General features: G+C 37.5%; 1 protein-coding gene across 1 annotated transcript in view; it reads left to right on the forward strand.

Moving 5' to 3' along the window:
• The window catches only part of ENPP3 (ectonucleotide pyrophosphatase/phosphodiesterase 3), a 70,062-nt gene extending 47,710 nt beyond the window's left edge, over positions 1-22,352 (forward strand). Inside the window, exons 20-25 of the mRNA XM_029944422.1 lie at positions 1,728-1,882; positions 9,077-9,212; positions 12,388-12,465; positions 13,062-13,194; positions 14,892-15,048; positions 22,107-22,352. Of these exons, the coding sequence (XP_029800282.1) occupies positions 1,728-1,882; positions 9,077-9,212; positions 12,388-12,465; positions 13,062-13,194; positions 14,892-15,048; positions 22,107-22,277 (830 nt within the window). The 3' untranslated portion in view covers positions 22,278-22,352. The remainder of the gene's footprint in view (positions 1-1,727; positions 1,883-9,076; positions 9,213-12,387; positions 12,466-13,061; positions 13,195-14,891; positions 15,049-22,106) is intronic.
• Positions 22,353-23,975: the final 1,623 nt, after the last annotated feature.

The following is a 23,975-nucleotide window of genomic DNA, read 5'->3' on the forward strand; positions in this document are numbered from 1 at the left end:
AAACTTTAAAAAAAGAGTCTATTTTGTAAAAAAAAAAAAAAGATTGTATTGCCAATATATAGGAGGAGAAAAAAACAGAACTAAATCTAATAAGATCAGTTCCAAGCCTGGGTAATTATAATGGTTTCAGGAACACAACAAATTCTTTGAAACGGTTGTGCTTTATCTACAGTTCCCTGTTCCCTTTCTTAGATGTGAACAGCCCAAACTGCCTGGGTTTGAGTCTTACCTCTACTGCTTCTTGGCTGTGTGACCTGGGCCAAAGCACTTAACCTCTCTGTGCCTCAGTCTAGTCATCTATAACAATGGTACCCACCTCATGCAGTTGTAAAGATTGAAAGAGTTAATCCATGGAAAGAATTTAGAGCAATTCCTGGCCTGTAGCAACATTATTATTACCTGTTATCTTTTAAGTGTTTTTTTGTTAAACTCACTAGGCCTGTTTCATCCACATAAAATGGGGATACCTTCTTAATAGAGATTTTATGAAGATTAAATGAGTTAATCTATGTGTGCCTTTAAAATAGTGCCTGGCCCACAGTAAGGTTCAGTAAATGTCTTGGTTGGTTGATAATCTTTTTATAATCTATTGAGTGTTATTCCATGGAATGAACACCTTGCAGGTTTTAAAGTATCAATAATTGATGTATTTTTATTTTTATTTTTAATTTTTTAAATTTTTTTAATGTTTATTTATTTTTGAGAGATGGAGTGCAAGAGGGGGAGGGGCAGAGAGAGAGGGAGGGTCACACAGAATCTGAAGCAGGCTCCAGGCTCTGAGCCGTCAACACAGAGCCCGATGCAGGGCTTGAACTCACAAACTGCGATCATGACCTGAGCTGAAGTCAGACACTTAAGCAACTGAGCCACCCAGGTGCCCTGATGGATTTTTAGAATATATTAACAGGCAAATAAGAACAAATAAATCCATTAGGACATACTTTTCTTTATAAAATTGTAACATCTTTCCCATGATAATTATTAACGTAGGTCATCTTTGTTACAAAGTATGTCCTTTTGGTTTGAGGTTTTCCCTCTTCAACTATGTTTTGTGAGCTGTTAGCTGCCTGGCTAAATAGCTTATCTAAGCCCTAGTTTTTTAATATGTAGAGTGGAATAATTACTCTTACCTCAGACTTGTAAGAATTAAGAGGTTAATGGGGTGCTAGGTGGCTCAGTTGGTTAAGCATCCAACTTCGGCTTAGATCATGACCTCATAGCTCGTGAGTTGGAGCCCGGAATCAGGCGCTGTGCTGACTGCTCAGAGCTTGGAGCCTGTTTCAGATTTCTGTGTGTGTGTGTCTCTCTCTTTCTCCACTCATGCGCTGTCACTCTGTCTCTCAAAAATAAATAAACATTAAAATCAAAAAGAAAAAGAAGTATGTAAAATATTGTTCAGAGTAACCGGCATATAATGTATAAACCACCAGAGAATGATAGGTTTTGTTTAAGTTTTTATTTATTTATTTTGAGAAAGTGAGAGAAAGCAAGTGGGGAAGGGGCAGAGAGAGAGAGAGAGAGAAGGAGTCCCCAGCAGGCTCTGCACTGTCTGCGTGGAGCCCATGCAGGGCTCGAACCACAAATCATAAGATCATGAACTGAGTTGAAGCCAACTGTCAGACACTCAATGGACTAAGCCACCCAGGCGCCCTGAGAACGATAGTTTTAGGCATAGAATCATTTGCTAATTTTACAACCCTTTTTATTTTATGTGATTTTCATTTTAGTAACAGCCACGGAGAAACTAAATTTGCCGTTCGGGAGGCCCAGGGTCATGCAGAAGAACAAGGAGCACTGTGTTCTCTATCACAGGGAGTATGTCAGCGGATTTGGGAAATCGATCAGGATGCCCATGTGGGGCTCGTATACAGTACCCAAGCCAGTAAGTTCCTGTGTCCGCTGATCCCCAAGGACTGGAGGACAATTTCTAGTTCTCCAGTATTCTAGGGATTGAGCTTTGATTTTCAGGAGAGATCCCAAAATAAGTTTGTCTTATAAGACAGAATCCCAGGTATTGCTTAAAGGTATTTATAGGTGCTCTGTGAGTGCAAAAGAGGACCACATTAAGTTTTGCCTGGAGAAATTAGAAAGTGAGGGGCACCTGGGTGCTCTGTCGGTTAAGCGTCCGACTTCGGCTCAGGTCATGATCCCACAGTCCATGGGTTCAAGCCCTGTGTTGGGCTCGGTGCTGACAGCTCAGTGCCTGGAGCCTGCTTCAGATTCTGTGTCTCCTTTTCTCTCTGCCCCTCCCCTGCTCATGTTCTGTCTCTCTCTGTCTCAAAAATAAATACACATTTTTTTTTTTTAAAAGGTGCTTACAGGCCAATTGGTAAAGCAGGTAGGAAATATTTCAAAGTGAAGCAGCAGGAAGTACAGAGGCACGCCATTTATTTTGCAGATCCTAAGTCCACAGTGGGTGCACCCGGAAGGTGATGGTAATTGATTATAAAGGGCTTTATATTTATTTGACGTTTAACAAATACCTTAGTATCTGCTGTGTGTTATGGTAGCCACAAGAAACACAATGTGGATAAAAAGTAATCCTTCCATGAAGGACCCAGTATTCTAATAAGTCAGGCTAGGCTTGCATGTATAGATGTGCTATGTCATAGTTGAGAATCCAATAGCTTAAATTCTGTTCCTTCTTCATTGTCTGGAAAACACCTTTTGCTTACGTGACCCTGGGACATGTGACTACCAGAATAAAGAAAATTTCAGATCTCTATCTCACACCATAAACAAAATTAAATTGCTGGTTAATGTGAAAAGCGAATCTGTATTTTCCTTTGTGTATATCCTAACGACCTTGGGATAGAGAAGGATTTCTTAGGACACAAGAACAAAAAAAAATTATTAATTTGACCATATTAATAACATTAATGTGTGACAAAAAGTCAAAGTTATGGATGAGACAGTCTATTTTCATTGCGTATAAGAAACAAGAGCTGAGTGGGGCCCCTGGGGGGCTTAGTCGGTTAAGCGTCCTGGGGGGCTTAGTCGGTTAAGCGTCGAACTTCAGCTCAGGTCATGATCTCCCAGCTCTGTGCTGACATCTCAGAGCCTGGAGCCTGCTTCAGATTCTGTCTCCCTCTCTCTCAGCCCCTCTCCCACTAGTGCTCTGTCTCTCTCTGTCTCAAAAACAAATAAACATTAAATTTTTTTAAAAAATGAAACAGATGAGTATCCAGAATGGTAATTAGGATCTAGAATAGCTAATAAATTTCTTCCAATCAACAAGAGAACAAGAGAATGATAAAATTCTTAGTTAATAAATGGACAAAGACTATGTGCCAAGCAACTGAACCTCATTAGCAATCAAGGAAATGTAAATGAAAGCAAAAATCAGTCTGCCAAAAATCAGTCAAAACCTCCCTAGGGCGCAGATGGGGTAAGGTACCCTAGCCCAATAGAGCTGCCAATCAATGCTTCCTGAATGAATGCACTGGCTAGATTACTCCCAACCATTATTTTTTAAAGACTTTAGGACAGTGAAGTACTTTCAACCAGCAGGGTAAATAAATAATCAGGAAGCTGATTTGTAAAGAAAATCTTGATGCCTTAGATCCAAAGATTCCGATGACAAATGTCAACCTATACTGTTCTCCCTAAGGGTACAGATATTCCACCTCTATTTATGGCAAGGGAGTGATTGGTTTATTTACTTCTGTGCTGTTCCCAGTCAAGATTGCTGGAGAAAAATAAGCATATTTTCCCACTATTTATTGAGGCTTTGTGTGTTCTGAACACCAGCTCTGCCGCTGACAATGGTTTAATTGTGGTCGGTGGTGGGAGAGCACCAATGTTTCCCAATGTGGGCAAATATTTTACCAACAGTTACCTGAGTTCACGTGTATGCTGAGTGGCAACGTTACTCTGCTAAGACGCAACGTTTGTGATTGTCTTCAACATACTGTGGAACAATAAAATGAAATTGTTGATTCCTTAAAATATTTCTATGTGTTTATGTTTTTTGAGAAGGGCAGTATATTCAAGGCCAGTCTTGTTATTCAGTTTTCTATTTTGAAAAGTCCAGGTATCAGGGACTCTGGGGTTAAGCGGAATGTTGATGTTTTTAGTACTCCCCCGCTGTCTTGCATTCCTGAATTTATATGAGCTTCCGCGGAAATCAGTGGCAGAGAGATTTTAAGTGTGCTCAGACCAGGAGTTTAGTACAATTCTTTTTTGTTATTGTTTCAAAACTAGCCTCATTGTTACCAAAAGTTCCTGCCCTTTCACTGATCCCACAGAACTACTTGTATATTTCTCCTTCCATGTGACAGGATGGAATTCTAGCAATTTTCTGCTTTCTAATTCAGAAATTACTCTGTTAGTATGTTGTGGTTCAAGAAAATTACATACAAGGATGTTTTGAGATTCACATAAAAATGTTGTAAATCAGCCCTGTGTTTGAAAAAAAAAGTCAGACTGTAAATAAGCACTTTTTGGAGCATGGGCCCAATTGGCTTGTGCGTTTAAATTTTATGGAGCTTTTGTTTTCCTGTGGTTTTGGTGGGTTTTCTAAGTTTTGTTGTTGTTATCTCCAAGAGTTCTGGAGAAGTAGCTGTGATTTGAAATCATGGTCCTGACAACTGCTTCAAAACCATTAGGAATGATTAGACCGTGTATGGGTTTTGCTTCTGGGCCTGCTCAGTAGGACCAGCTGAATGGCTTTTTCTGTTGCAAGGTGAAAAATTGAAATTAAGAGCAAGAACTATGATTATATTTTAGAATGGATACCTTATAAATTTAAAGTAAATCAAAGAACTTTTTCAGAGAAGAGAATCTACCACACATGAAAAACATTTCTCTCTCTCTTGATTTATATTAAAGTATAGATAAAAAAATCCACTTATCAATGGGGGTTTTTTTTGAGGGGGGCCAGGGAAGAGGGCCTCAATCTCACTACTGTGTGATCATGACCTGAGCCAAAATAAAGAGTCAGACATCCAACCGACTAAGCCACCCAGGCACACCCTCACTGGATTTTTAAATAGCCCTTTTTTTGTTTCCAAAGTTTCTTAGCTCTAAGAATACAAATTATGACTTAATCATGCTTTGTGGTTCTTTAAAAAGCTAGGAACATTATTGTACTGCAAACATTTTTTAACAATAAGAAATATTTTTTTCTGTAGAAAAAAGCCACATAACCAGAAAAATAATTTTAAAAATACACAGTTAATATTCTTTCCATACATTCAGATGGTAACAATCCAGTCTTTAAATAAATAACTAGCTTTTATGATCAGCCTCCGGGTAAAGAGATTCTATAACTTCAATAAAAATGCTTTTATCTCCTGTTCAAGTTTTATTTTAACCCCGCGCCAGACTAAATGAAAGTATTTTGCATTCCTGCCTGTGCTCATCATCTACTTCTCTTGAAGAATTTTGAGAGCTCAGGAGTTCACGTTTTATCTGAGTGTCTGAGTTCTATTTATTGTTTTCCTGACTTTCTATTCCCCGGCTTAAAAAACTCTAAGGAACTCTGAAAAGCCAGCAGGGCTGAGGCTGTTTCTGTGTGTGGAGGTGCGGGGGATGGTTCACTGTGTCTTCTCTCAGGAACCTCAGAAATGACCGTGAGGTACCTCCTCTCCGTCCTGCAAAAGGTCAAAAGGGCTGCCGATTGCATAACCCTCACCTTCATACCGGAGGCCACATCCTGTCTTTCCTAGTCTTGCTGCACTTATATTTGGGGTTCAAGTTTGGTATGTAAGAAACAAGATTTTCAGCAAGCAGAAGTACTCTTTTTAGTACTTTCTGACTAAACCCATTCTGGTCCACCTCCTCCAATTCCACATCTATGCTACTTAGAGAAAATAGTAAATATTTCTGCCTGTTATTTCGCTACAACTTCTACAGCTGAAGTCTCATTAAAAATTACAATACACCTCCCTTAACATTTTTATAATTTGAACTGTTGAAGACAGCCATTTCATCTTGCTTACATTACAGAAAATGCATCCATGACTACATTTATGTATTGCTCATTTCTCCAAGAAAAACTTACAAAACATATGAAGATCTAGAGTAAAGTGATAAGGATGCGTGGTAGGAAACATCAACTCACAATATTCTGGTTGTCTACGGGACTGATAATCGATATTGTTGATTCTCCCATTCTGCAACACCTTTACGTGCCCCTTTGCGTCAAGTGAAGAGACCTGATCATTCAGAACTGTTTGCTAGGGTATGTTTTTGAAAGAATATATACAGATGTTTTTAGCTTTCTGCTGTCTGCCTCCAGGAGAGTGCAATAAATGGTGAGAGCTATCCACTGCCTCTAACACCAAAATCTTCATATTTCTTGATTTGCTTTTTGGTTTGGTGGATTATATCACTCGGGAACTTCCTGAGAAAGGAAGAAGGAAAGGTACATTTTCGAGACTTTGTGTATCTTAAAAGATTCTTATTCTATCTATGCACTTACTTGATGGGTTAGCTTTAGATTTTAGAGGTAATTTTTCTTCAAATTAATAAGACATAAGACTTCATAGAGTGATTCTCTAATGTCTTTATATGTTCTCTAATGTTTTTCCATTTTTTGTCTTAAATTCTACTTGGTGGGAGATTATTTCAACTTTGTCTTATAACTCTTAGTGAATATTTTGTTTCTGTTGTCATACTTTTTATATCCCAAGAGCTTTTTCTGTTTTCCTTTTCCTTTTTTCTTTCTTAGCATTTATTCATTTTGAGAGAGAGACAGAACAAGGGAGAGGCAGAGAGAGGAGACACAGAATCTGAAGCAGGCTCCAGTCTCTGAGCTGTAAGCACAGACCCCAATGCAGGGCTCGAACTCACAGACTGCAAACTCATGACTTGAGCTGAAATCGGATGCTTAACGAACTGAGCCACCCAGGCACCTCTTTCTGCTTTTCTACTTGGTTCTCTTCTTTCTATATGGATGCCATATATACTCTCATCTCTATAAGGAGCGAGTTTTCTTCTCTCTCTGCATTGTCTCTTTATTTTTCCTTTGTTCCTCCCCCACCCTGACAAAATGTCTGGAGATCCTTGGCTATCGTTTCATATTTTAAGAGAGAGGCACTAAGCTGCATGACTGGGCTTGCAAGATGATAGACTTCACTATAGGTTGATCAGGATGAGAATCAGCCATTTTGTTGGGGATTCCCAATGGTAAGCATCTAGTTTTCCTTTCAGACTGGCTTTTGTTTCCTTGAAAAAGGACACTTTTAATCTGATCCAGCATATAAAAGTGGTAGCCTTCATGGTAGCAATGAGACTGATGGGAGTCTTACCATTCAGTATATAGATATTTATTTAATCCCATTACTTTCAATATGGTGCATACTGGGCCGTCTTGTGTCCTTTAGTCTAGATATCCCTCTGGTTCAACCTCTCTAGTGAGGGAATGTTTTATCTAGCCTCTTAAATAGACTTTCAACCTATCCTTTTCCTTCTGCCCTATGTACACTGCCTGTCTTTAGGAAACTCCAAGTTCTACTTTTGGAGTTTGGCAGTAGGAATCAGCTTCTTTGTGCTTTCCCCAATCACAGGCTTCTGGTTGTCAGTGTTTACTGGTCTACTAAGTCACGTTACAGTAGTAAACAACATGATTTCTAGCTTCTGAACATTTCTTTTTAACCTTTGGTTTATTTATTTTTGAGACAGAGACAGAGACAGAGCACAAGTGGGCAAGGGTAGAAAGAGAGGGAGACATAGAATCGGAAGCAGGCTCCAGGCTCTGAGCTGTCAGCACAGAGCCCAATGCGGGACTCGAACCTACGAACCGTGAGATCATGACCTGAGCCGAAGTCAGACGCTTAACCGACTGAGCCATCCAGGTTGCCCCACTTCTGAACATTTCTTATCCATTACGTGTCTTCATCATTAATGTTCTTTTCATGGGATTTCAGAAAAGAACAGAGGTAAATGTGTTCAATCAAGTTGAGAAGTCTACTCAATTTCCGTATAAGTGTTTGCCAACCAAAGTGCCGTAATATGGGGAGGTACATTCTCTGGTTGGCTTTCCCCAGACTTCCCTCGTCGTATCTCCTACTTATTCTCCGACCATCACACTCTCCTGTTATGAATGTAGTGCACAGTGTTTTGTGCCTTTTTCTTTGTGAATTGACCTTATGCATTTTATTTCTTTTTCTCCTGCTTTATTGATGCATCACATTGTGTAAGTGTAAAGAGTACAACATGATTTGTATATTGTAAAATGATTACCATATATGTTTTAGACACCATAGCTAATTTTTGCTTTTAGCATAATGCAGTGAATAGAAGAAAAATATCCTAAATTAGTTTAACTTTATCTTTTATAAATTATTTAAAAATTTTTGTTATGAAATATATGCATTGTGGGCAGTACTGGGCATATGAATCAAAATCTGAAAAAATTAAATGAACAACAAAATATTTTCTCACTCATGATGACAACCTAATTGAAATATGATGATGATTTAATTCTGTATTATCTTAAATAGTTGGGTTAGGCAGCATATTTATAGGATGCTGCTAGTGAATAAATTATTATATTATTCTTTAAATACAGTTACAAAGAAAATGATAAAAAATTTCTTCCTATATTTCATGATAAATGACGCATGGCTACAATTTTTTATAAATCCCCAAATAAGTAAGACCAGACAATCATAGCTTCTTTGAATCAATCTCAGGTTGCCCAATTGACCAATAACATCCTTAGTTGATATGTGTATTTTTAAAATGAATTGTTTTTTTTATTTATTTTCAATATTTACTTGCAAGTCCAATATATATCCCCATCTAAAACTAAGATCCTAAAAAGAAGTTTGGTTTTTAGCAGTAGCTCCCATTATTCCTTTTTTACTCCCAGTTGAGAGTTTTATTCTGTAAATATTCCTTTCCAAGATGTATTTGATTTGCCCTCCCAGTGTCCCTAACCAGAAGGGAACCACAGAAGAAAACATTGCTGAAGACATCCATTTCCATTGCTTGCGTAGACCTGATTCACTAAGAAAATAAGAAAAGGTTAAATGAAAAACATTCTAGGGAAGTTACAAACCATATAAGGTAACGGGTTAGCCACAGCTGTGGGCGTAACTTTTTTTTTTCTTCTTCTCTCTTTCAACAGGGAGACACATCGCCTCTTCCTCCCACTGTCCCAGACTGTCTGCGGGCTGATGTTAGGGTTGCTCCTTCTGAAAGCCAAAACTGTTCCTTTTATTTAGCAGACGAGAATATCACCCACGGCTTCCTCTATCCTCCTGGTTAGTATAACTTTTTTTTAGAGCAACAACTTAGAAAGCCCTCATCAGCTGGATGTGGGCATGTGCCTTAAACATATGCTCCCCACCGAAACGACCTGCTTGGGCTAAACTAGCGGCCCAGGAGGCTCCCCGTGGTTGTGGGCTGGTCTGATACAGTGTAACAGCTATAATAAAGACTAATAAATTGCGCAGTGGGACCCACACACACTTGGCTCTAATCTGGCCCAGATGTTCGGAGAGTTCGTCAGGTTTAAGTTTAATTTTAAAATGGAAGATTCTTTGGAGATGGATGCAAAGCGTCTAAAAAAATATTTTTTCTGGCTGTCACCCCAGCTAAGGACTGCACCGAGAATGCAGCTGCGCCTGTGGCGAGAAATCAGGCTGGAATTCTGGCCTGTCGCAGATGGGGCGTGCTCATGTCCAACAATTTCACGCCCTGGATTAAGTAGCTGAATGAACTTTGCGTTTTTCATTCGTTTGCTTTAGAAAACATCTCTTGTCTTGGGAGCGTACAAAAGTCAGTGCCATTTTTCTTTTTTTAAATGTTTATATTTTATTTCTGAGAGAGCACAGTGAGGGAGGGGGGGGGGGAAACAGAGGAGCCCAAGAGGGCTCCATGCTGATAGCAGCGAACCTGAGGCAGGGCTCAAACTCATGAACTGTGAGATCATGACCTGAGCCGAAGTCAGATGCTCAACTGACTGAGCCACCCAGGCGTCCCACCCATGTCATTTTTTGAAACTCAAATCTTTTCTTTATTCGGCAGGAAATGTCATTTTTTTAATTAACTCATGAGATTTTCAACAATTTCAGCTTCTGGGAATGGGTTTACTTCCGCTATTTGGTTTCATTTTTATGGAAGCCATGACATGAGGTCAATTTAGAGATTTATAATTTAGGAATTCTTAGAGTAGAAAAGAAAGACTTAATTAAACAAAGTAACACATCAGTTTAAATTCCTAACATAGAATTAGGATAGATAAATGATGTATCTTATTAAAATATCTGCAGACAGAGCTCCCAAATTCATGCAAACCATAGCACCATTTTATTAGTACATTTTTATTTATTTAAAAAAATTTTAGCATTTATTAACTTTTTCAGAGATAGAGCATGAGTGGGGGAGGGGCACAGAAAGGGAGACACAGAATCCGAAGGAGGCTCCAGGCTCTGAGCTGACAGCACAGAGCCCGATGTGGGGCTCGAACTCACAGACCGTGAGATCATGAGTTGAGCCAAAGTCAGACGCTTAAACAACTGAAGAGCCACCCAGGTGCCCCTATTAGTATATCTTTAAAACTGGCATGTAATAATGTATCTGTTGAACCATAAGGCATTGGCTGATATACAAATGTTTGCCTTGACAAAGAAATGAAATTAATAACTAAGTAACTTGTCTCAAAAAATATTAAGGATGAAATGAAGCTCTGTCAACTCTCCACTATTCTGTTTGTTAAAAAGTCCATTATAAATTAATCTTATTTTTCTCTGAAAAGGAGGTAACGCTGTATTGATGGCTATCCCAACTTTCAGGGCTTAGTTTTTTTACTTTTTTTTTGTTTGTTTTTTAATATATTTCTTTTTTTTTTTTAATTTTTTTTGTACTGTTTGTTTATTTTTGAGAGACAGAGGGAGACAGAGCACAAGCAGAGGAGGGGCAGAGAGAGGGAGACACAGAATCTGAAGCAGGCTCCAGGCTCTGCGCTAGCTGTCAGCACAGAGCCCAACGCGGGGCTCGAACCCATGAGATCATGAGCTGAGCTGAAGTCGGCTGCTTAACCGACTGAGCCACCCAGGCGCCCCATATATTTCTTTTTTTAAATGTTTATTTATTTTTGAAGGAATGAGAGAGACCGAGCATGAGTAGGGGAGGGGCAGAGAGAGGGAGACACAGAATCTGAAGCAGGTTCCAAGCTCTGAGCTGTCAACACAGAGCCAGATGCAGGGCTTGATCTCACAGCTCATGACCTGAAGTCTGACACTTAACCAACTGAGCCACCCAGGCACCCCCAGGGCTTAGTTTAAAAAGTAGAAAAGGCTTCTAGGGGTTCTGAGGACTGTGAATAGCATGTGAAATTTTAAGGAAAAAACTCAACAACTTGTTTTTTCTTGCCTTTTGGTGCCCCCTCATTAGCTTTTCATTTAAATATTAGTTAACACACCCAAGTGTATGTTTAAACACACAAAGCATTATGATTATAATAAACATTTACAGGCTTGCAGCTTTTTTAACCCTCAGAATATTTCCATGATATGGGTGCCACAAGACGAATGAAATGCAGAGGGACATAGCACTTTGCTCTAGTGGTTCAGCTGGTAGGTGATGGAGCTGGGGTTCCAACCCGGGTAGTCTGATTCTAGAACATACTCTGCCCAGCACTCCCTGTGCTACACAGGACATCCATGAGTCCTCGGAACCAATCACATGTGGTGCCGTTAGCAGTCTTCATTGAGTTAAAACTCGCTTACTTAAGAAACTTTGACATTAGAATAGTTATTTATAGTAGCGTTATTACTTTGTGCACATTGAATAACTATGCATTCTTGTCGGTATAGTGTTTATTTTCTAGGGCTGTTGTAACTGCTTACCACAAACCTATACAATGGAAGTGTATTCTTTCACAGAGCTAGACACCAGAAATCTAAATCAAGGTGTCAGCAGGGCCAGGCTCCCTTTGAAGGAGAGAATCTAGGGGAGAATCCTTTTTTTTTTTTTTTTACCTCTTCCAGCTTCTGGTGGCTCCAGGCATCATTTGATACTTGGCTCATCCTTCCTAATCTTTGCCTCTATCTCCCCAGTGCCTTCTCCCCTGACTCCTCTTCTCAACATCCTCTCTTTCTATAAAAACACTAGCCCTCTCTAAATACAGGATAATCTTATCTTGAGACTCATAACTCAGTTATATCTCTAAAGACCCAATCTTCCTATATATCACATTCACAGGTACAGGGGGATTTGGACTTGGACATGTCTTTTGAGGGTCACCATTCAACCTACAGGCATCAAATGCATAAAACTATCTGCATTATTGATAGCCTCTGCTGGAGAGTACTTAGTAACCCCGTATTTTGACTGCTTATGAATTTTCACTATATGTAATTGTATTTTGCTTAGTATGTAGTCTGACATATTTTCTATTCTGGTTTGTTTTAATCAAATTCATCTATTTTGCAGCAAACAATAGAACTTCTGATAGTCAATATGATGCTTTAATCACAAGTAATTTGGTCCCTATGTATAAAGAATTTAAAAGTAAGTATACATTTAGATTATTAATTTAAGTACCTAAGTGACTTTTTGAACTTACAAACTAAACACATCTTTTATTATAATTTCTCTGTGATACTGGGTCATTATGTTCTATTGCTTTAAATTTAGGAACAGGAAGGAACTCTGAATTTGTTTTTCAACTTTGGGTGCCTTGTGACTAGAATTTCAATAATTTATTTTTAATCATAATTTAGCTGTAAATGGATATTCACAAAACAAAATTTTACTGACACTTACCATAAGTGTTTGGTGTGTCCCTAGAATCATAATCAATAAAGCAGCCTGTATGTTCTGACCATGATTTAATATCACTGTTCCCAAAGCAACTCAGCACTAGAGAGGAATTTGGAAACAAATTTTACTGTAATTTTATGACAGCAACTACATCAGCAACAAGAAATATCATCAATGTGGCTATTTAATTTTGGTGCACAGATCATTTTGCAAAATTACCTAATCACCATGGATAATTACTGAAACAGACTCTGATGCTATTCAAATGTATCTATATATAATAGAAAATATTTCCATGTTCAATAGGGGTTGATATTTTTAACATCTTCTTCTGTTATTTTTAGAAATGTGGGATTACTTCCATAGTGTTCTTCTTGTAAAACATGCCATGGAAAGAAATGGAGTAAATGTGGTTAGTGGGCCAGTATTTGATTATAATTATGATGGTCATTTTGATGCTCCAGATGAAATTACAGAGTAAGTAATTTGAAAACAAATGGACTTTGATTTAGTAGTAGGTTATCATAAGGGGGAAACCTCATACTCTAAATAAAAGCTTAGTATTTGAAACATTACACAATATATTTACATAGAGATGTTATCATTGACTATTTTCAACCAGTCTAAATATATAGCAAAACTTTTATATGCAAACATTTAAACTAATGGGAAAAGTTTAGCAAAATTTTTATTTGGAAATTTCGAGGCAAACACAGGGAAAATGTGATTTTTGTAAAGGTTAAAGAGATAAGGAAGACTCATTGAACTATCAATAAATATAGAAGCAGTCCAGCAATAAATAAAATGTCAAATAGTGACGATTTACAATATTGTCCAGTAGTGAGTGATTCATAAAATACCTCCCATGAGAGGGTATCGGCATCCCCTAAGAAGCAGTTCTACTAACCTGTACATTTTCATGCTAAACCTGTTCATAATATGTTGCTAAGAACTACCTTTGAATGCAGCATGCAGGCATAGAGAGTTTTAGAAGTTTTATCCACTATTTCCCTTTATTATCAAAATGTACGAAAGGCAAACTAAATCTTGTTGTCTAAGCCTAGGTTACATAATGCAACAATTTCTACCTATACCTTCTGATTAACATTAATGATGTGTCAATGTGTGGCCTTTTTCTATTTCATTTGTCTTGTTCTTATCTTAGTGTTTATTAATCCTATATTTCACCATTTAATAATTCTTGCAAACACTTTGATAGCACTTTACTACATGCCAAGTATTTTCTGTACACACATACTTCATATAGTTCACAAAACATTCTTAGGTTAGATTCTGTTAGCCCCCATTTAGAGAGGAGAAAACTGAGGTACAGAGAAGTTAAGTATCTTGTCTATGTTCCACAGCTACTAAGTGGCAAAGCCAAATAAAAACCCAGAAGTCTAGTTCTGAGTTCATGTAGAAATCCTAAAATCACAGTAATATCGCTACTTGTAATAGCTCTCCTCTATTCTGTTCTTGAAACTTTTAAAAGCACTTTCATGTTCATTATCTAAAGGACTGTCTTATCTGTTGCATGGATTTATCCCCACATGCACACCATGAAGTGGATAGGACAGGATCTCCTCCAGGCTAAAGTTGAGGAAACTTACTAAGTCATAGAACGTTATGAGGATCGGCACCCGCCCAATCTAGCAGAAGTGCATGACTAGAGTTGGAATTGGGGCTTCTTTGTCCCAGTCCTCGCTCTCCTGGAAAATGCCTCAATGACGTGTAAAGTCAACAGAGCTGGGAAACACAGGACACATAATGTCATGGTCTGCTTTTCTTTGGATTCTAATATTCTCTGTTTATGCTCAAAAGACCAAGTTTGGACTTCTGTACATTTCTGTTCTGGCTCATGGAAGTCTAAAAATATGTGATAGGATTTTGTGCTTTCTATTCATGTGCTTTCGTGGACTATATTCTTACCTTGGCATTTAAAATATTTGCATAATGACATAAGTTTTAGAAGCAAAAGTATAACAACATCAAATCTTTTTTTTTTTAAAGTTTATTGTCAAATTAGTTTCCATACAACACCCAGTGTTCTTCCCCACAAGTGCCCTCCTCCATCACCACCACCTCTATTCCCCCCTCCCTCTTCCCCTTCAACCCTCAGTTCATTTTCAGTATTCAATAGTCTCTCAAGTTTTGCTTTTCCATTGTGTTTTTAGATACATTAACAACACTAATGTTCCCATCCCAACACATTACTTTGTGGTGCTGAGCAGTTGCAAAAATAGGAGCCACACCCCCAATGCCTGTCCTGGGTGGTTGGATGTCCTTCCCTTCATTATCCCTCACCGACCTACCAACGTGGAAAGCTGCCCTGTGAGTACGCTCCTGGAGGGTCCTCAGCGCCTGGGAAAATGATTAGTCAGATCTCCTCCAGGCTTTTATAAAAGCCACTTTGACGACAGTATGGGTAGAGTTGTACTAAAAATTACCTCATTTTAAACTTTTCCTTAGACTATAGATCTTTATGTAATAGATATCAATTTAAATATGTATATGCCTACATGAAAATGTGTTTAGATATCTTATGTATTTTATTCATATACATTTTATTCACTCATTCAGAAGAAAGGGGGTGATATCTTATTAATAGTTTGATTCTTAACATAGAAACTTTAAGATGCTATTTCAAACTTCGCATTAAATTACTGTTTCCAGAATATGTAAAAAAAAAACTCCATGAACTTGAAACATGAGGTCTGAAATTAATTACATCTACATACACACAATAAGTTAAAGAAACTCTTTTTTTAAACATCATGTGTTGGTCTACTTCAGCATCTTTATGAATCAAGGAAAATTGTACGTAACTAGTTCCTTAAATTTGCCTGTATTTTTTATAGAAAAATAGGTATTCTTGTAATTTGGCCTTACTAGTCATTCAATGAATATATTGGCTACTTCTTAAGTGTACAGCACTGTGAAAGAAATTTTTTAGAATACACCAAGGAGAAATACATTATCTCTGCCCTAAGGAGTTCATCTATAACTCTGATATATAAATAGGACATAAAAATGAAATACAAATAATGATAAATGAAATATAGACATGTAGATGGGTCAGTTGATAATGTAAAAATTATTTTAAAAATATAAAAATGGGGCGCCTGGGTGGCTCAGTGGGTTAAGCCTCCGACTTCAGCTCAGGTCAGATCTCACGTTCGTGGGTTCGAGCCCCGCATCGGGCTCTGTGCTGACAGCTAGCTCAGAGCCTGGAGCCTGCTTCCGGTTCTCTGTCTCCCTCTCTCTCTGCCCCTCCCCATCTCATGCCCTGTCTCTCTCTGTATCAGAAATAAATAAAACATTAAAAAAAAAAAGAAAAGAAAAAATATAAAAGTAAGAGATGTCACCAAGTCAGGATTAATTTTTAAATACTGTTACAAAGATTTAGTGTTTCAAATTTGAAACACATTTGGCTGGAATAATCAATAAAAGAAGGTTACATAAAATGAAGAGGGAGTAAGGCTGGGCCCTGAGAATGGGCAGAATTTGAACAAATTGAGAGAATTAAGAAGAACCTTCAATGGAGAAAAGATTTGGTAGCTGGTTGAATGCAAGAGCCCAAGAAATAGGGAGATTGGAAGATGAATCAGAGATTTTTAATGTAGGTAATTAGGAAAAAAAAAAACAGGGAGGGAAGTTAGGAATGAGAACAATTTTGGCAGGTAGATAAGATAGCTAAGTTTAGGCATGTCCTTTGTAGGAATAGGTGTTCACATGAAAAATCCTATAGGCTAGTAGAGCCTGGAAAAAGCTTAGATTCTAGGCCAGATTGGGATTCATTTCTGTGTTTTTAGATGTTCAACACATAACTGCCTTCATCATGCAATGTATTGTGAGAGATATACAGATGAAGTAGCCATGAAGTCTATCAAAAGTGCTCACAGTCCAGCCCTTAGATACCTAGTAAAATAGAAGAAGGAAATGAAAAGTGGCACAAAGAAGGACAGATAACACTGTTATAGGATTTCAAAGGAGAAATATTTCATAGTAGGGAAGGCAACATTCTAACTAGGTCTTGAAGATAGGATTTGAACTTGAATGTTTGAATGGTCTTTCAGTGACTGAAGATGGAAGATACAGGTTAGAGGCTAAACAGTGGGTCTCATAGTCCTAGAGTGGGGAAAGGTTTCTAAAAAAAGGGAAGCCATCATTCTTCCCGTGGCTGACAATGGTGACTAGTACAGGATAGTATCATCAGAATTAAATAGTTCTTTATAACAGGTTCTAGGTAGAAGAACCTATTGGATATCCTTGTTCTAGGTGCTTAATACCTTCTATCAGGACTTTTGAAAATGAATCTTAAGTAGCTTCATTGTCTCTTGTCCTCCTCCCCTCCTGTATACTACTACCAGTTTACCTTAAACATTAGGTTTTCATTATGACATACTTTCTCATCCCCAAACTTTATCTATCTAGAATAAAAAATGAAAACAAGCACACAAAAGACTCCCAGCCTGCACTTAAGACTCTTCACAATTTATCTTCAGTTAGACCTGCAAACCAAGTTCTGGGCCAACTGAAGTTTTTGAAACTACTTGACACATCTTGGGTTTCCCTACCTCAACATCACTGCTCATGCTTTTCTCTCCTAGCATGCTCTTCTTTTCCATCTGCTAAAAATTCTACCTATACTTCAAGATAAAGAACAAATGGTATAAAGCCTCAGAGATCCAAAGTAAAGATGATCTCAAAATTAATAGGGCATCATCTCTATGGAATAAGACATCAACACTAATAATTTGGACATTATCTAAGATTTTAAGGAATTTGCAGTACAGTAATAAGGGTATGACATTTATAAAGGTATTATGAGACATAATATGATAAGTGTAAAGCAAACTTAAACCAAGCTATGAGAGAGATTGTGAACAAGATGTAGCTTTCAGACATGAAGAAGGTGAGAGGCTGGAGGAGAAAGGGTCAAAGGTAACTGAAAATTTAGGCATAACTGACTAGGACATATATATAAGACAATTTATTGTTTTGGGAAGGATGAATTCACTCTTTGTAGTCTTCAAATTGAGCGACTAGTTGATTATCTAGGAGGATATATAAGAAGCAATATAGAATAGATCTTAAATGCACAGATTTTGGAGTTGGACATCTTGTGTTCAGTTGTTGATAGGGCTTCTTTGGGTAAATAACTGAATGTCAATCTCCTCAACACATAAAAAAATTCACCTTCCCTCATAAAACTGCTGTGACTATTAGATAAGTTATTTCATATGAAATCTCAAAATTCTCAATAAACAGTAAGCAAATGATAGCCATTTTATTTTTTAAATGTTTTTTATTTATTTTTGAGAGAGAGAGAGTGAAATCAGATGAGGGGTTGAGAGAGGGAAAAACAGAATCTGAAGCAGGCTCCAGGCTCTGAGGTGTCAGCACAGAGCTGGACACAGGGCTCGAACCCACAAGCTGTGAGATCATGACCTGAGCCGAAGTTGGACACTTAATCAACTGAGCCACCCAGGCACCCCAATGATAGCCATTTTAAAGAGATCCCATCTTATGTTGGAGCTACATTCTACAGTTAACATAAAGTCAAATTATATACAAGTAAAATCCTCTACATATCAAATCACCCAGTAAGTACCAGTACATATACAAACTATATCCTAATATGTCTAAATCAATCAATATTTCCACTAGCATTAGAACAGGTAATAATGCTTTAAGCTCCTAATGAAATAGTTGTCTTGCTTTTAGGGGTACATTGTAAGGAAACTGCACTTTAAAATTTTTTTTAAATGTTTTATTTATTTTTGATACAGACAGAGACAGAGCATGAGAGGGGGAGGGGCAGAGGGAGAAGGAGACACAGAACCGGAAGCAGGCTCCAGGCTCTGAGCTAGCTGTCAGCACAGAGCCTGACGCGGGGCTTGAACCCACGAACGTGAGATCTGACCTGAGCCGAAGTCGAAGGCTTAACCGACTGAGTCACCCAGGCACCCCGGAAACTGCGCTTTTAAATACCCTAATAATTCTACCACTGGAAGAGGTTTGAGGCCATTGACATCATTTGTAGAAATAAATGATAGATCCACGATTCCACCTCACACTTGGCCTAGGGAACTAGATTCATACTGCCTTATTTACTTGTTTCCTTCCCTGGTTCTTTCCATATGCTATGCTTTTTTTTTCTTTTTCTTTTTTCCCCTCAACCTTGTATTGTTAAATTCCTATCAGATAAAAGAGAATGTTGTCCTGAGTCCAAGTGACTGTCATTATTGGAGCTTGCTCAGTAGATACTGGAAAATACAGGTATGGAACTTGGAAGAGAAACCAGAACTGTAGAAAAAGATCTGGTATTAAATCCTGGGAGTGAGGTAAAGTTGCCAAAGGAAAGCAAGTGGAAAGAAGAGATCCAAAGGTCAAATTGGATCTCTGAACAGGTAATCAGTTAGAACAGGTAATCAGTTAGAGCTCTACAAGACAAAAGGAAATTTTAGAAGCCTATATCGATCAACTAAGTGAAAGGTAAAAGAAAAAAATCCACTCAGCTGGGTTATTCTTGATGAAGCAGTTTCATTAGTGTGGTAGCGGCAATAACCACACTGTCTGCGGTTAAGGGGAGAAAATAGGAAGTAGTTAGGGTAGAAAAATACTGAAACTGATATTGCCTGAAAAACCTAACAAAGAGCATTATATTTTACGGGTATATAATACTTTTGTTTATATAACAATTCAAACACATACACCCTTGACTCTTGAGCACTATGGGGTTTAAGGATGCCAGCCGCCACACAGCGCAAAATCCACGCATAACTTTTCACTCCCAAATCTAACTACTCCTAGCCTACTATTGACTAGACGCCTTACAATAGCATTAACACAGATTTTACTATATGTATTATATACTGTATTCTTACAATAAAGTAAGCTAGAGAAAAGAAAAGGTTATTAAGAAAATCACAAGGAAGAGAAAATACAAGGATAGTTTTGTATTGTATTTACTGAAACAAACCTGCACATATGTGAATCCCCACAGATCGAGCCGGTGATGTTCAAGGGTCAGTTGTTGTTTGCAAGGCTGGTCTCCTCTTGAAATGCACTAGCGCAGTAAGAGTTCTCTATGGCTGGCTTCTGTTCAGATTGCTCGGTGCCGGTGAACTACCTGGTATTAAAGAACTTGAGTATTACCCCAGTCTACATAGAGTAAGGTGCTCTGCTTTAGGTTTATCTAATTGCAGTTTTAAAAGAAGGTAGATCTAGGCAGGTGTTGAGTGAACATTTGATTGGATGGATACCAAAGAAGCCATGAGGGAGTAGAGTAATATATACCAAGTGGGAGAAAACTTTATGGAAAAAGCGATAAAAAATAGTGAATGCTGCTGAAATGGGAAATAGTTAAAGGAAGAAAAAAAAGAGAGGATCAATTAGATTCTCAGTGGAAATATGAGCTCAAATTAGTATACTGTGTATTTATTTTAAAAATTAATGCACATCATGAATCTCATACAGAGAAATGCTTTAGTGGTTAGAAATAAGTAGTTTCTTTTTACACTTCCTAATAGCTGCCTATTTTTAGCTTGCAGATTTTAAAAAAACAAGTAAACTAAGGGCGCCTGAGTGGCTCAGTTGGTTAAGCAACCCACTCTTGGTTTTGGTTCAGGTCATGATTTCATGGTTTCTTGAGTTTGAGCCCCATGTGGGCACTGAGCTGACAGTGCAGAGCCTGCTTAGGATTCTCTCTCTCTCCCTCTCTCTGCCTCTCCCTCACTCGAGATATCTCTCTCTCAAAAAAAAATGAATAAACAAAAAATATTAAAAAGAAAACAAGTAAACTACATGCTGAAGTCAAATGAGAGCTATTAAAACACATTTGTCTAAACTAAACTTTCTTACCTTTAAAAAAATCGAAATGGAAATTCGCAATACCATATGAATATATTAATTAATATATGAAGAATAAGAAATTTTATAGAAATCCATGGTTCTAAAGGATCGAACTAATTTTTATATAGTAAAAAGTCTATTAAAAGTCAGATGGTCAAGGGGCACATGTGTGGTTCAGTCAGTTAAGCATCCGACTTCAGCTCGGTTCAAGATCTTGTGGTTTTTGAGTTTGAGCCCCACGTCAGGCTCTGTGCTGACAGCTCAGAGCCTGGAGCCTGCTTCTGATTTTGTGCTGTCCTCTCCCTCTGCCCCTCCCCCATTCGTGCTCTGTCTCTCTTTCTCAAAAATAAATAAATATTAAAAAAATTAAAGAAAAAAGTCAGATGGTCAAGAAATATCTGAAAAGAACTCAACTCAAATGACATTCGGGGTAATAAAATCAAAGAGATGAAACACCATTTCACACTGTGATTTGGCCAGGATGTGGGGAAGTAGGTATTCTCTTCCATTGTCAATGCAAGTGTAAATTGGTATAAACAATCTGAGGAGCATGAGGTTTTGTATTTGAGAAAATTAAAGTTGCATGTACTCTATGATCCAGCAATTCCATTTATATATCCTAGAAACTCATATTCTTGGATACAGGAGGCGTGTGCCAAGTTATTCATTACAGTATTATTTATAATGCTGAAAATACTATCAATGTGGCAATAAAAAGAAAAGAAACTGTGCTACCACAAACCACAGATAAAAACAACTGATTTAACTAGCTCTGGATATATCACTATTGATAGATTGCACACATCATTCTTTTTTTTAAATTTTTTAATGTTTATTTATTTTGAGAGAGAGAGAGAGAGAGAGAGAGAGAAATGGAACATGAGCAGGGGAGGGGCAGAGAGAGAGGGAGACAGAGGATCTAAAGCAAACTCCAAGCTCTGATCTGTTAGCACGGAGTCCGACATGGGGCTCATAAGCCATGAGATCATGACCTGAGCTGAAGTCAAAGGCTCAACCAACTGAGCCACCCAGGTGCCACTGTACACGTAATTCTGATTAAGAAAGTAATTATAGATTACCACGTATAATACTACTTATGTAACTCAGTGCTATATATTGTAGATTGATGTGCAGTAAAAGTTTATAACTTTTTTTTATAACTTATAACTCAGTGCTATATATTGTAGATTGATGTGCAGTAAAAGTTTAAAAACATGGACTCGTGCTAATTATTAGGTCTGCGTAGAAGAACATTGGGGATTTAACTTCACCTGTAATATTTTATTTCTTTCATATCCAAAGTAAATATTAAAATAGCTAAGCTTTATGACTTTGTGGTGGTCTGTATTTATTATAACATACTTTGTACTTCTGTTTTCCTTCTATTTCAGTAAACAAAAAAAATTTAGCTTTATCAAGTTAAGATTTAAAGCGATAAAAAACAGGGAAAAGGAAAACTTTTAAATAATAAAAGATTCCTCTGTTGAAAAATGATGCCCTATGAAAAACAGTCTTTTGTTTCTCTTTTACAGACAGATCAACCAGAAGCTGTTTGGGTCGAAGAAAGATGGAAAGCCCACGTTGCCCGGGTCCGTGATGTGGAACTTCTTACTGGGCTGGACTTTTACCAGGAAAAAGTACAGCCTGTCTCTGAAATTTTGCAACTAAAGACATATTTACCCACATTTGAGACTGTTATTTAATCTAATATGTAAATGAATTTAGACAGAATGTAAATGATTTTTTTCTGTTAAATAACCACAAAATAAAATGTTGTTTTTCCTGAACTCCTCTAGAAAGTCATGTCACATAATTTTCATTATTCCCTTCTCTCTTTTTCATGTCTGCAACCATGTCTTATTTTAAAGTTCCTTTTCGTTGTTGTTACTGTTGCACAGAAATTGTGCTGTTATACCTACCGTATTATATTTATTTTTATTTATTTTTAATCTTTGGCTGTATTTTCTGCCCAGCATTATATAAAGAGAAAGGAGCGCAAGTTAAGTGTCACCTTGGTGAAGGTTACACAAGAAATGTTACATTTGACAATTAGACAATATTTATGAAAAGAAGCACATTACCTCATTCAGCAATTTCACTTGTAAAAATTATACCAACATATATTTTACTGTAGGAAAGACTAGGAAACAACCTAAAAAGACTGTTTGAACAAATTATGGAATTGTTTAAACAAACTGTATGAGTGGAATACTATGAAGCAACAAGTAGATCTATATAATGAATGTATGTCTTTATTAAATAAAGAACAAGGTAGAATAGCATGTGTTAGCATTCTATCATGTTTTAGGGGCCAGCAAACTTTTTATTTAAAGGGTCAGATGACAAAACTTTTTGGGCCATATTGTCTCTGTTGTGACTACTCAACTCTGCCATTACATCAAGGAAGTAGTCATAGATAATATTTTTTTAAATATCTATTTATTTTTGAGAGAGAGAGAGAGAGAGAGAGACAGATCATGAGTGGGGGAGAGGCAGAGAGAGAGGGAGACATAGAATCTGAAGCAGGCTCCAGCTCTGCACTGGTAGCACAGAGCCCAACACGGGGCTCGAACGTACAAACTGCGAGATCATGACCTGAGCTGATGTCAGATGCTCAACTGACTTAGCCACCCAGGCGCCCCATAGATAATATTTTTTTAAAAAACAGGGTTGCTGTGTTCCAAGAAAACTTTATGTACAAAATACAAACAAAACAAAAAACACCATGGAACACTAGATTTGGCTCCAATAAAACTTTATTTGCAACAACAACAACAACAACAAACAGCAAGAACAAAACAAAACAAAACAAAACAACCCAAACCCATGGATGGGGTATAGTCTATCAACCCCTAATTTGCATAAGAAAGCTGGGGAGGGGAGAGGTAGGAATTAATAGTAAAGAGAAAGAGGGAGATAAAATTTTTATTTTGTGACCTTTGTGGTTATCTAAAATTTTAAAAAATCACTCTGTATATGTTTATCTTTAATTTTTCAAAATACAGTTATTAAAGAGATCCCATACTTATTTGAGGAACAATGCCATTGGTCAGATTTTTGGATTACTAGACTAGCAATGTTCTAGATTATTCTCTGATATAGAGACCAGCTCGTTCAGGGGACAGAGGCTTTGCTAGTGTTGAAAAATCCTGTGACATGAGCCTCAAAAAATAAATCAATAAACTATTTCTATTAGGAGGTCAATTGAAGTATGATCATTATCTACAACTAATTGAAATGATATTTAAAATGCCATTGGTTTTTGTAAACATATTTTTCTGCATTTGTAGGATTTAGTTTAAAAAATTGTGCAGTGGGGGCACCTGGGTGGCTCAGGTGGTTAAGACTCCGACTTCGGCTCAGGTCATGATCTCATGTTCCTGGGTTCGAGCCCCGCATCC

The sequence above is a fragment of the Suricata suricatta genome, chromosome 7 (assembly GCF_006229205.1).
Source record: "Suricata suricatta isolate VVHF042 chromosome 7, meerkat_22Aug2017_6uvM2_HiC, whole genome shotgun sequence".
NCBI lineage: Eukaryota > Metazoa > Chordata > Mammalia > Carnivora > Herpestidae > Suricata > Suricata suricatta.